Source organism: Hipposideros armiger, unplaced genomic scaffold (genome assembly GCF_001890085.2).
Source record: "Hipposideros armiger isolate ML-2016 unplaced genomic scaffold, ASM189008v1 scaffold_298, whole genome shotgun sequence".
Classification (NCBI taxonomy): Eukaryota; Metazoa; Chordata; class Mammalia; order Chiroptera; family Hipposideridae; genus Hipposideros; species Hipposideros armiger.
Genome location: NW_017731648.1, coordinates 1,643,981 through 1,657,718, shown reverse-complemented (window position 1 = coordinate 1,657,718; position 13,738 = coordinate 1,643,981). Strand labels below are relative to the sequence as shown.

General features: G+C 36.5%; 1 protein-coding gene across 3 annotated transcripts in view; it reads left to right on the top strand.

Moving 5' to 3' along the window:
- The window catches only part of LOC109391618 (zinc finger protein 791-like), a 184,445-nt gene extending 174,110 nt beyond the window's left edge, over positions 1-10,335 (top strand). Inside the window, exons 2-5 of one of the 3 annotated variants that reach the window (XM_019659314.1) lie at positions 5,131-5,420; positions 5,787-5,913; positions 6,125-6,185; positions 6,560-10,335. In XM_019659314.1, the coding sequence (XP_019514859.1) occupies positions 5,418-5,420; positions 5,787-5,913; positions 6,125-6,185; positions 6,560-8,540 (2,172 nt within the window). In that variant the 5' untranslated portion in view covers positions 5,131-5,417 and the 3' untranslated portion in view covers positions 8,541-10,335. The remainder of the gene's footprint in view (positions 1-5,130; positions 5,421-5,786; positions 5,914-6,124; positions 6,186-6,559) is intronic. The other 2 variants (XM_019659312.1, XM_019659313.1) reach the window with 2 other exon arrangements.
- Positions 10,336-13,738: the final 3,403 nt, after the last annotated feature.

Sequence of the window (13,738 nt, the reverse complement as noted above, 5' to 3'; positions counted from 1 at the left end):
GTGGTGTATGATCTTTTTAATATGATGCTGAATTCGGTTTGCTAGTATTTTGTTGAGGATTTTTGCATCTATGTTCATTAGGGATATCAGCCTGTAGTTTTCTTTTTATGTAATATCTTTGTCTGATTTTGGGATCAAAGTAATAGTGGCCTCATAAAATGTGCTTGGGAGCCTTCCCTCCTTCTGTATTTTTTTGAATAGTTTGAGAATAGGTATTAATTTTTTTTTAATGTTTTGTAAAATTCACCTGTGAAGCCATGTGGTCCAGGACGTTAGTTTGTTGGAAGCTTGTTGGTTACTGACTCAATTTCTTTGGTAGTAATCAGTCTGTTCAGGGTTTGTTTCTTCTTGGTTCAGACTTGGTAGATTGTATGCTTCTAGAATTTATCCATTTCTTCCAGATTGTCAAATTTGTTGGCATATAGTTGCTCATAGTATTTTCTTAAAATTTTCTGTATTTCTGTGGTATCTGTTGTCACTTCTCCTCTTTCATTTCTGATTTTATATTAATAAATATAATTTGAATCCTCTCTTTCTTTTTCTAGGTGAGTCTGGCTAAGGGTTTGTCGATTTTGTTTATTCAAAAAACCAGCTCTTGGTTTCATTGGTCTTTTGTATTTTTTTTTTGGTGTCTATTTCATTTATTTCTGCTCTGGTCTTTATTATTTCCTTCCTTGTACTCCCTTTGGTCTTGTTTTGCTGTTCTTTCTCAAGTTCCCTTAGGTGTAAAGATAGTCTGTTGGTTTGAGATTGTTCTTGTTTCTTTAGATATGCCTGCATTGCTATGAATTTCCCTCTTAGGACTGCTTTCGCTGCATCCCATAAATTTGGGGTTCTTGTGTTTTCATTTCGTTTGTCTTAAGATAGCTTTTGATTTCTTCTGTGATCTCATTTTTGACCCACTCGCTATTTAGTAGCATGTTATTCACCCTCTATGTATTTGTGTGCTTTCCGCGTTTCTTTTTATAATAGATTTCTAGCTTCATAGCATTGTGTTCAGAGAAGACGCTTGATATTATTTCCATCTTCTTAAATTTATTGAAACTTGTTTTGTGGCTTAACATGTGGTCTATCTTGGAAAATGCTCCATGTGCACTTCAGAAGAATGTATATTCTGTTGCTTTGGGGTGAAATGCTCTAAAAATATCAATTAAATCCAGCTGGTCTAAAATGTCATTTAATGGCACTGTTTCCGTGTTGATTTGCTGTCTGGAGGATCTGTCCATTGGCGACAACAGGGTGTTGAAGTCCCCTACTATGATAGTGTTACTGTTTATGCCTGTCAAAATCTGTTTTATGGATTTAGGAGCTCCTATGTTAGGTGCATAGATGTTTACTAGAGTTATGTCCTCATGTTGAATCGATCTCTTTATTATTATGTAGTCCCCTTCTTTGTCTTTTATTGTAGTCTTAATTTTAAAGCCTATTTTGTCTGAAATAAGTATTGCTACACCAGCTTTTTTTCTCATTTCCATTTGCGTGAAATATCTTATTCCATCCCTTTACTTTCAGTCTGTGTGTGTCTTTTGATCTGCGATGAGTCTCTTGTAAATAGCATATGCATGGGTGCTGTTTTCTTATCCACTCAGCCGCTCTATGTCTTTTGATTGGAGCAATTAGCCCATTCACATTTAAAGTGATTATTGATAGGTGCATATTTATTGCCATTTTGTTATTTGTATTTCTGGTCTTCCTGGGTTAGCTTGTTTTCCCCTTTCTTCTGTTTAAAAAAGCCCTTTTAACATTTTCTGCAATGCTGGCTTGGTAATGAATTCCTTAAGTTTATTCTTTTCTGAAAAGCTCTTTCTCTCTCCTTCAATTTTAAGTGATAGCCGTGCTGGGTAGAGCAATCTTGGTTGTAGGCATTTTTTGTGCATCACTTTGAATATTTCCTGCCACTCCCTTCTGGCCTGCAGAGTTTCTGTAGAAAAGTCAGCTGTTAGTCTTATAGGAGGAGTTTCTTTGTATGTAACCTGCTGTCTTTCTCTTGCTGCTTTTAGGGTTCTGTCTTTGTCTTTAACCTTTGCCATTTTAAACTATGATGAGTCTTGGTGTGGACCTGTTTGGGTTCAGCGTGTTTGGAACTCTCTGCACTTCCTGGGCTTGTATGTCGATTTCCTTCACCAGGGTAGGGAAGGTCTCAGTCATTATTTCTTCAAATACATTCTCGATTCCTTCTTCTATTTTCTTTCTGGTATTCTTATGATGCTAATGTTATTGTGCTTGATGTTGTCCCACAGGTCTCTTAAACTATTTTCATTGTTTTTTATTCTTTTTTCTTTTTGTTGTTCCAACTGGATGATTTCTGTTATTTTGTCTTCTAAATCGCTGATCCGATCCTCTGCTTCATCTAATCTACTGGTGATTCCTTTGAGTGTGTTCTTCATTTTAATTATTGTATTCTTTAGTTCTAACTGGTTGTTTTTTGTATTATTTCTGTATCCTTCTTTATGTCCTCCCTAAGTTTCTTAAACATTTTTATCATCAGTGTTTTAAACTCTGTCTCTTAAAGGTTGGATACCACTGTTTCATTTAGTTCCATTTTTAGAGGTTTCTTCTGATCTTTTACTTGGGACATGTTTCTTTGTTTCTTTATTCCGGCTTTCGCTCTGATTGCTTTGATGTATTAGATAGATCACCTAGAAAAAAGAAAAAAAAAGAAGAAGAAGAAAAAAAAGGGGCTCTACCCGTTTTAATCTGCAGACCACTTGCTCAGCAATAGAGAGACTCTGGGCGACTCAGCACCAGCTGTTGGGGGGAAGGGCTCAATGCGTCATGTGCTGGCTTCCCTCTCAGGCTTGCAGTGAGCTTCCCGCAATTAGCTGCTGTTTGCTCTGGAAACGTGCTCACCAACAAAAATCCTCACAGGTTGTTATGGGCTGTCTGCTGCTGCAAAAAACCCTGCAGTTGTTTTATAGTGCTGCTCAATTTTGCTCTGTCCATTTTGATTTTCTGCTATGGAATTCATGATAAGGGGATGTTGAACTCTCCAGCCACAGCAGTGGATTCACTCCTTTCTCCTTGCATTCTATCAGCCCTTAACTTACATATTTTGTGCCTGTGTTGCTCTGCACATACACCTAAAAGATTGCTAGGCCTTCTTGCAGACTGGACCCCTTTATTGCCATGCTGCTCTTTATTTCTGAGTTTTCTTTGGTTTGAAATCTTCATTGTCTATAAGTCATATTATGCCAGCTTTCCTTTGATTAATGTTGGCATGGTATATTTTCTTTCATCTGTTTACCTTTCGTCTATCTCCACTTGATATTTAAAGTGGATTTCTTCTAGACAACATGTAAGTGTGATTTTTAAAACCTGGTACTATTGTATCTGTCAATTGCATTGAGATGATTGATGATTAAAGTGGTTATTGGAACTGATAGATTAATATTTACCAAATCTTTTTACTGTTTTCTATTTTTGCCCTTGTTCTTTTTTTTTTTCGCATCAACGTTTTGTTCTGCTTTCTTTGGCTTTAATTCAGCATTTTACCTGTTTATTTTTAGATTGTCTTACAGCATATCAGTCACACATCTTGAAAAGGAACTTCTTTAGTTTCCCTTGAGTTTTGAGTATACATTTACAACTAACCCACATCTTCTGTTAATTAACACTATACCATTTAGTGAAATGGTATAGTGTTATTTGTGCAAATGGTATTTGTGCAAATACCTCTTACCACACTGTTCTGAATCTCCACCGACTGTCTCTGTCACATTGCTGTCATTTATTTCAACTGCCAGACAGCATTTTTACTAGTACTACTATTACTTATTGCTAATTTCAAACAAAGTGTCGTGTTATATAAGAAAAAAAAGTTGTTTTACCTTTATTGATTCCTTTACTAATTCTCCACTTTTGTCATTTACATTCTTTCTGATGGATTTTTGAACATTTCAAAGTAGGTGTACTAGGACAAATTTCTTTTATTTGTGTCTCAGTCCTTATGTTTCCTATATTTTTGAAGGATAATTTTGCTTGACACATAATTCTACAACAGTTTAAGTTTCAAAATGTTCAGTATTTCATTCCACTCTGTTCTTCCCTTAATTTTTTTTTCTGAAAAGAAGTTTGATTTAATTCAAATCTTTATTTCTGTATACCTGATGTCTGTTTTCCCTTCCTTTTCCTTCCTTTCCCTTCCTTTCAATAAATCCTGTTTTTGATTTTTGTCTAATTTGAATATGATATACTTCAATATGCATTTTTGGTGTTTTTCATGTTTTGTGTTTTAGAGATTTCTGTGTTTACAGTGTGCTGCATATTATTAATTTTAGAATTTTAGCGATCATTCCTTCACTTATCTCTCTTGTTTATTTCTGTCTCTTCTATTTTTGTTAGGTATTTCTATTATATATATTTCAAATCTCATGTTAAAGAAGGTTGCGCTAGGATTCATGGATACTGTGTTCTGTCTTTTTTGTTCTTTATCATCTTTGCATTAGACTCTGGTGAAATAGATTTTTTTTCTTTTTTTTTTAATTGCAGGCCTTGTGAAGAACCCAGTATTTGGGCCTATTTCAGAGATGCCAATTTTTCCTGTGAGCTCAAGGCTCTGATCTCAGAGTGGCTCATATTTTTTTCAGTTTTATTTTTGTTTGGTTGCTTTTTGGGGGGGTGGCATTGTGTTTTGTGATTTGCTGTGTGTGTGAGAGAGAAAAAAAGAGAAATGGAGAGAGGAAGAGATTGAGAATGATAGCTCCTAATTTTTTAAATGCCACACCAGAAGTTGACAGGGTAGCCTCCAGAGTGACTTGGTGAACCCTTCCTCTGAACTTGGAGAATGGAAATTCTGTGTTATTTTGGAGGAAAGCACTGTTGAGTCCTTTATGTATTCTATAATCAGGGGCAAACTTACCATTAACCCATGTGGACTTCAGTGAACTCCCCTGCAAGCTGCAGCTCTTAACCTGTTCCTCAAGAGCAATGAGGCCTAGGGTACCCTGTTATGGTTTGACCAGAAAGAGCTCTTCTGGCATATTCTCTCACTATGCATTCTAACATTTAACTGGAAGCAGTCCTGAGCACCTGAGTGAGTATAGCGATCCTGTGGTCTAACTTGTCATGATTTCTTCCTAGTGTCTGAGCTCTAAGTTCCAAATAACTTACTATCTTCTTTAAATTGGACAGGGAGAGAAAGGAAGAACTCAGTCTGTGATCAATATTACACAAGTTACAAGCAATGCTTCTCCGCAAGCATATTTACATTCAGCCAGCTGCACCTGGTTACTTACTGACTGATAAGAAGACTGGAGGACTTGAGGATGACATGGTCAGCTGGCTTTGTTGAAAGTTTAATTTCCTCAGGCCTCCCGGACTCGTTTGTTGAGGCGAATAGAAGGAAGCTTCCAGTTTTTTACTATATTTTATTCATTAGAACTTTATGAAGATTTTATCCTCCACCTCAAGTGCCATAAATGGTGGGTAATAAGGAAGAAGATGAAGAAAATTGATTTTCACAAAGAATTGATTGTCTTAAAATGATAATATATGTTTCATCTCTATAGCATTTCATTTATTTTTCTACATGCACAGGACCCTGATATTAGAGATAAATAAGATGTAAAGTGATCATGGTAATAATGTGTATGTAATTTCTATGTGTTAATGATGGTATTAGATTTATGAGAAAGTAAGCATGAACAGAGAGTAAGTTTTTGATGATCAAGTCATAGATGAGATGTTTAAAGAGGAGAATCATATGTAACCTTCCTATAAATGGAGTCTAGATGCCCAGTACTGTCAGTCTCACTCATCCTACTGTACATATATTTGGGATGTTTTAGAACTCAGTGGCCTTTGAGGATGTAGCTGTGACCTTCACCCTGGAGGAGTGGACCTTACTGGATCCTTCACAGAAGGAACTCTATAGAGATGTGATGTGGGAAACCTTCAGGAACCTGGCCTCAGTAGGTAAGGATGAGGACATTCCTTCAATTAGAAAATATCTTGTCAGTTAGAAAATAAGTGCTTATTTCTCATCAACATTGTTTCAAGATGTGGAATGTGGAGAGTACATTGGTTAATAAACTATGCATAGTCACAGCTCTCCATGGATCTAGAATCTAATAATTTGTCTCTAATTCTAATGCTTTCAAATCATTTTTCTGGATCTGCGTTTTAGGAATAAAATGGGACAATCCAGACATTGAAGATCAGTACAAAAACCAGGGGAGAAAACTAAGGTGAGTCATACAATAGAAAGCAGTGCCTCGTGTGAAAATTCTAGTGTGTTATGAAATTTATAAACTACACTAAAAATGTTTTTCTTCTTATAATATTTTTGCCAAAAATACTTTCCTAAATGTACCATACATGTTCAGTGTTTGCAAAATAGTTCATTTGGAAACCGTATTAATAAACCCTATATATGAATATCACAGTTTGATAATAACAAAGCTGAGTGAAGTCTTTTTGAAGAGCATTCAGTATATTTAATTTCAGACAATTTAGATGAGAGAATACTTACACTTATACTTTTCCTGTATCATAATAAATACAATGACTATAAAATCATTAGTAAAGCAATCATTAATACTGTGCTTCTTGTTTTTCACAGAAGTCCAGTGGTAGAAAGATTCTGTGAAAGTAAAGAGGTTGGTCAGTGTGGAGAAAACTTCAACTTTATTTCAAATCTCAATCTGAAGAAAACTACTGGAGTGAAACCCTATGAACGCAGTGTATGTGGAAAAGTCTTTATTTATCATTCATCCTTTGATGGACATATCAGATGTCACCCTGGACACAGTCTGTCTGACTATCAGAAATGTGGAGAGAAGCCATATAAATGTAAGGTATGTGGGAAAGCCTTTAGTTATCTCCAGTATTTTAAACAACATGAAAGAAATCATAATGGGGAGAAAACTTATAAATGTAAAAAACGTGGGAAAGTCTTCATGTACCGCAAAACCCTTCAAAAACACATGATGAAATACACTAGACATTCTCCTTATAAATGTAAGGAATGTGGGAAAGTCTTCAGTTGTTCAAATTCACTTCAGTTACATGAAAGAATGCACATTAGAGAGAAACACTATGAGTGTAAACAATGTGGAAAAGCCTTCAGCAGTTATCAAAGTCTTCAAATACATGAAAGAAGTCACAGTGGAGTGAAACCCCATGCATGTAAAAAATGTAGGAAAGTGTTCAGAAGTCTCAGTTATCTTCGAAATCATGAAAAAAATCACATCGGAGAGAAGTCCTATGAATGTAAAATATGTAGTAAAGCATTTAGGTATCCCAGTCGTCTTAAAATACATGAAAGGACACACACTGCAGAGAAACCCTATGGATGTAAGGAATGTGGAAAAACCTTTAGATATTATCAAAGTCTTCAAACACATGAAAGAAGCCACACTGGAGAAAAACCCTATGTATGTAAAACATGTAGTAAACCATTCAGTTGTCTTGGTAATCTTCGAAAACATGAAAGAAATCACATTGGAGAGAAACCCTATGTATGTAAAAAATGTAATAAAGCATTTGTTTATCTAAGTTCTCTTCGAAATCATGAAAAAAATCACACTGGAGAGAAGCCCTATGAATGTAAGGATTGTAGAAAAACATTTAGATGTTATCAAAGTCTTCAAGTACATGAAAGAAATCACACTGGAGAGAAACCCTATATATGTAAAAAATGTAGTAAAGCATTTAGTTGTCTCCCTTATCTTCGAATACATGAAAGAACTCATACTGGAGAGAAACCATATCAATGTAAGGAATGTGGAAGAGCCTTCAGATATCATCAGAGTTTTCGAAAACATGAAAGAAAATTCATTGGAGAGAAGCCCTATGAATGTAAGGAATGTGGAAAAGCCTTCAGATGTTATAAAAGTTTTCGAAGCCATGAAAGAACTCACACTGCGGAGAAACCCTATGAATGTAAAATATGTGGTAAAGCATTTAGGTATCCCAGTCGCCTTCAAGAACATGAAAGAACTCACACTGCAGAGAAGCCCTATGAATGTAAGGAATGTAGAAAAGCCTTTAGATATTATCAAAGTCTTCAAACACATGAAAGAAGTCACACTGGAGAGAAACCCTATGTATGTAAAACATGTAGTAAAGCATTCAGTCGTCTCCGCTCTCTTAAAACACATGAAAGAAATCACACTGGAGAGAAACCCTATGTATGTAAAAAATGTAGTAAAGCATTTATTTGTCTCAGTTATCTTCGAAATCACGAAAAAAATCACACTGGAGAAAAGCCCTATGAATGTAAGGAATGTAGAAAAGCCTTTAGGTGTTATCAAAGTCTTCAAATACATGAAAGAAATCACACTGGAGAGAAACCATATGTATGTGAAAAATGTAGTAAAGCATTCAGTTGTGTTTCTTATCTTCGAAGTCATGAAAAAATTCACACTGTAGAGAAACCCTATGAATGTAAGGATTGCGGAAAAGCCTTCAGATATTATCGTAATTACCGAATACATGAACGAAAATTCACTGGAGAGAAGCCCTATGAATGTAAGGAATGTGGAAAAGCCTTCAGATGTTATAAAAGTTTTCGAAGACACAAAAGGACTCACACTGGATAGAAACCCTATGAACGTAAAATGTAGTAAAGCATTTAGTTATCCCAGTTATCTTGATTGCATGAAAGAACTCATATTGTAGAGAAGCCCTATGAATGTAAGGAATGTGGTAAAACCCTTCAGACATTATCAAAGTCTTCAAACACATGAAAGAGCTCACACTTGAGAGAAACCCTATGAAGGTAAAACATGTAGTAAAGCATTTAGGTATTCCCATTATTTCGGAAGACATGAAAAAAAAATGACAGTGGAGAGAAACTACGAATGTAAATATGGAAAAACCTTCAGATGTTATAAAAGTTTTTGAAGACACAAAAGGAGTCACTATGGAGAAACCTTGGGAATGTAAACAATGTGTCAAAGCCTTCAAAGATTACTCTTGCTTGCAACCAAATGAAAGAAGTACTGGAGAGAAACCCTATGAGTGCAAGAAATGTGGGAAAGCCTCTCATCATCTTAAAAATACACATGAGAAGGCACACAGGAGAGAAACCCTATGAATGTAAAGAATGTGGTAAAGCATACAGAGATTACAGTGCCTTAGAAAAGCACAAAAGAACTCAGAAGCCCTATGAACGTAAGAAAGTTGAAAAATCCTTCAAATGTTATCAAAGTGTCAAAAACAAAACAAAATCCAACCAAATAAATGTGAAGGCCTAATTGGCTTTAATTAAGCAATGTATGAATTTGGCAGCATCCCATTTAGCAATTAGAGGGATGCTCTGAGGGGTTGCACAAAATGGAAGCTTTTTATAGGGTGGGGCAAAGGAGCTATTGACAAAAGGAAAGAAAGGGTTATTTGGGGTCTGGATATCTTTTCTTTGGGAAAAGAGAAGGAGAATGTTACTATAATGCAGATTGCCTCTTTCTGTGGGGTATGGGAAGAGCCCATGTGACACATTACCTTACAAGTGCTTGATCAGAATATTTCATACTGGTAGATTATGTTTCTGGGAGAGGCTGAAACTGCAATTAGATTAGGTGATATGAAAATCAAGATTTGGGCAGGGCAGGGTCAGTGCCTAGAAAAGCTGTCCCCAGGTAACAGTTATGCAGTCCTTGGGGAGCCACTGATGATGGGGAGAGGGCCAGGTTTCATGTGTCCTGGGGAATCTGCATTTCTCCTGCAGTAGAAGCCATTTGAACTTTTTCAACTGTATCAGTAGCACGGTATTTTTGTATGAAAAGTGAGAGACTTCTGAACAGTGACTCATTTAACTGCAATATTTTGAAATCTAAAAAAAAACTTAAAAATCAAGGTTTGGTATAAGGGCTGTTAGTATGAGTGATATTATTTGGGGCCTGTGGTTTTTTAACATGTTTTAGAAGACAAGAAAGGAAATCACACAAGAGAGATATCCAATGAATGTAAATTGGAAAAGCCTACAGATACTACAGTTCCTTACAAACACAAAAAGACAGAGGAGAGAAACACGGTGAATGTAAGTGATGTGGTAGAGCTTTCATTTCTCATCTAGGTTTTAAAATACATGAAAGAATTCACACTGGAGATATTCTATGGATGTAAACATTGTGGTAAAGCCTTCATTTGAAGACACGTGAGAGTGCACACTAGAGAGACATCACATAAATGTAAAGAATGTGGAAAGACTTTAATTATCCCAGTTCCTTCCAAAGGAATGAAAGGATTCACTGGGGAAAACTTCTTGAATGTAAACTATAGGAAGGACTTTAGTTGGCTCACATTTTTACTTGTGAAAACTCAAATGAAAAATAAATATAAATGTAACGTGTAAACTTTCAATGTGAAAGAGTTGTTAATAAAATTGTAAATATATTGTTTAGCAAGTCTCTTTTCTGAAAGTACATCACTGGAAAGTGGATTTCTGCTAATTACTCAGAAATGAATATTGAGGTGAGATAATTCTGGGAGTCATCTTCACCCATAATATCTAAGGTTAATAGTTAATTTTTTTTCTTAAATCAATCAGTTAATAGTATTTTTATATTAAATATTTTTAAATTTCAAACACCAAAGCATAAATGTTAATATTTGATTGCTGGAAAATACAGCATTTTCCCCCCATGTTAACATATATTTGGCTTATGGAAATAATAACCAGCTAAAATGAAATCTTTTAGGCATTTGGGTATAAAAAGTGCTAGATAATAAAATATAATTTTACTTTATTGCTATTTATGAGACAGCAAACAAAATTATGTTTGATTAAATATTCTTTTTTTAATACTGTTAACATTGCTGACCTAAGAAAAAACACTGACCGAATATACCCACATAACATTTTAAATTCCAGTATATATATGTTTTTTGTTTTTTTTTTAGATTTTTTTATTGGGGAATTAGGGGATGGGAACAGCGCTGGGGAATTGGGAGAAAGGGAACAGACAAGTTGCTGTCCTTTTGTTCTTCACTCTAGTTGTGGAGGATGTTGCTTCACTAGCCCAAGTTGGCACCATCATTGCGCTCTTCCCGGGCGAGGCAGATCAGTCGCCGGCTTCTGGACGGCCGCTCACTGCGGCTGCTGGCTACACACGGTAGCCCATGGCAACCCACTGCAGCAAGGGCTGCAGCCCATGCCATTGCCGGCAACTCACGACAGCCCAGCTCCAGGTTGAGCTGTTGTTCAGCATTTTAGCTATAGAGGGCAGTGTCACTGGCCCTCATATGTGGGATCCAAACCAGGGCCCTCTGGTGTCCCAAGCCAGTTCTTAACCATCGCACCACTCGGCCGGCCCCCAGTATATTTTAAATGGGAAGAATTTCACTAATGGTAGTTTTTAAGATTTCAAATTCCTTTTATTCTGTTCACTGAGAAGTTTCAGTAGACAGAATCTAAAGAAAGAATGAAATTTCATTTTAATCTCTTTGCCTTTTTTTTTTTTGTCAAGAATTTTCTTGGTGGACATAGTTAATAGTATTTTATTTTTCCACCTTGAAGCCTGTTGGATCCATGGATGAATTGAAGTGTATTTCTAATGTGCAGTTAGATTTAATGTGTGTGTGTGTGTGTGTGTGTGTGTGTGTGTGTGTGTGTGTGAGAGAGAGAGAGAGAGAGAGAGAGAGAGAGAGAGAGAGAGAGAGAGTCATTGAAAAATGACAGTGTGGTATTTGTTAGGATTTTCCTTCTGGTCTTGTGGCAGTTCCTGTAAATCTCTAGTTCATTATATATATTCTATCTTTTTTACTGACAAAGCTCCTTTTTTAGATAAGTAAAACAGTCTTTTCCCATTTTTCATACCTGTAAACAGTGGGAATAATTGTTTTGTATGGCAAGTTTATGAAAATATAGTTTCATGTAAATTATTGTTTTCATATTTTGGGCCTTTGCATTTCTTTTATTCTGACTGGTATTTGCTGAATAGACTTTGATTTAAGAAAAGCCTTGTGATAAGGCAACAAAATCTAGAGCTGGAGATACTCCCCTGGGAGTAGTTTTAAGAACTAGATTTTCCAGAATCCACCCCCTTTATGGCGCCATGTTAGAATTCACCAGTAGCCTCACTTGCATGTGATTTGGAAGGCAGAAGGGAACAAGGCATTAGTCAGATTTTGGAGCCACCACCATATGGGGAAGAGCGAGATAGAGATACATAAGGACTTAGGAGACACCATCTTACAGCTCACTTTCCTCATTCTTTGCACTTAACAATCACGAGTATCCTCAAAGTCACCACCAACTGTTTGATATCCATTTTTGAGAAGTGTAGATGTTCTCTGATGTCTTCACAAGATCCACACCAAAGATACAACATAATTTGGGTTTTTCTATAAGCCCTCTTGTTTCCACCAGGAAACTGATTCAGACTTTCCTGCTTGGGAATATTGTCTGATTCTCTCTACTCTAGGTTATATCTACATAAGGTCTAATTTGTATAGGACACATCTTAAGCTCTTAACAGTGCTACTGAGTATGTTTTTTTGATTCACCATGACATGTACAATGGTGCCATCGAAAAGAACAACATGGGAGTTTGTTTCTCTACTGCATTGTACACTGGCTGCCTTGACCTGGTCCTTCCATGTGAGAAAAACACCTTTATGTCAGGAAGACTGGGTGTTTCCTATTACTTGTAGCTGAATGTATTCCTTTAATGTGTTTTCATTATGTTTGATTACATGTGATTAAAAGTATGTGTGCATTTTTTTGTCAAAGGAATGCTTGTGCTGTTCCATGGAAATACTTTATTAACTGTTTTCTAAGTCACCACATCCTAACAGATATTATGGAAATGTGCTGCTTAATGACGGATATATTCTGAGAAATGCATCATAGGTGATTTTGTCATTTCTGTGAACATCATAGAATGTGCTTACACAAACATAGGTGATGTAGCCTACTACACACCTAAGTATAGCCTACTACATCTAAACCTATATGCTATAGACTATTAATCCTGGGCTACAAATCTGCATAGTATGTTACTGTACTGAATATTGTAGGCAATTTAACACAATGATAAGTATTTGTATCTAAACATAGAAAAGGCACAATAAAAATACGGTACAAAATAAAAAGTGGTACACCTGTATAGAGCACTTAGCATGCATGGAGCTTTCAGGACTGGAAGTTGCTCTGAGTGAGTCATTGAGTGAGTGGTGAGTGACTGAAGGCCTGGGACATACTGTACACTGCTATAGACTATACACACTGGACACTTAGACTCAACTAAATTTATTCAAAGGTTTTCTTTATACTAAACTTTAACTTACTTTATAAAACTTAGATTCTTTTTACCTTTCAACTCTCACAATAACAGCTTAAAACACAAACACATTGTACAGTTTTACAGAAATATTTTTTTATATCCTTATTCTGTAAGCTTCTTTCTATTTTGTTAAAAAGTAAGCACAGGGCCGGCTGAGTAGCGCGATGGTTAAGAACTGGCTTGGGACGCCCGGTTCGGATCCCACATAGGAGGACCAGTGACACTGCCCTCCACAGCTAAGATGCTGAACAAACAGCTCAACCTGGAGCTGGGCTGCTGTGAGTCGCCGGCGATGGCATAGGCTGCAGCCCCTGTGGCAGTGGGTTGCCATGGGCTACCATATGTAGCCAGCAGCCAGCGTAAGCGGCCAGCAGCCGTGGTGAGCGGCCATCCAGAAGCCAATGACTGATGTGCGTTGCCCGGGAAGAGCGCAATGATGGTGCTAACTTGGGCCAGTGAAGCAACGTCCTCCACAACTAGACTGAAGAACAAAAGGACAGCAACTTGTCTGT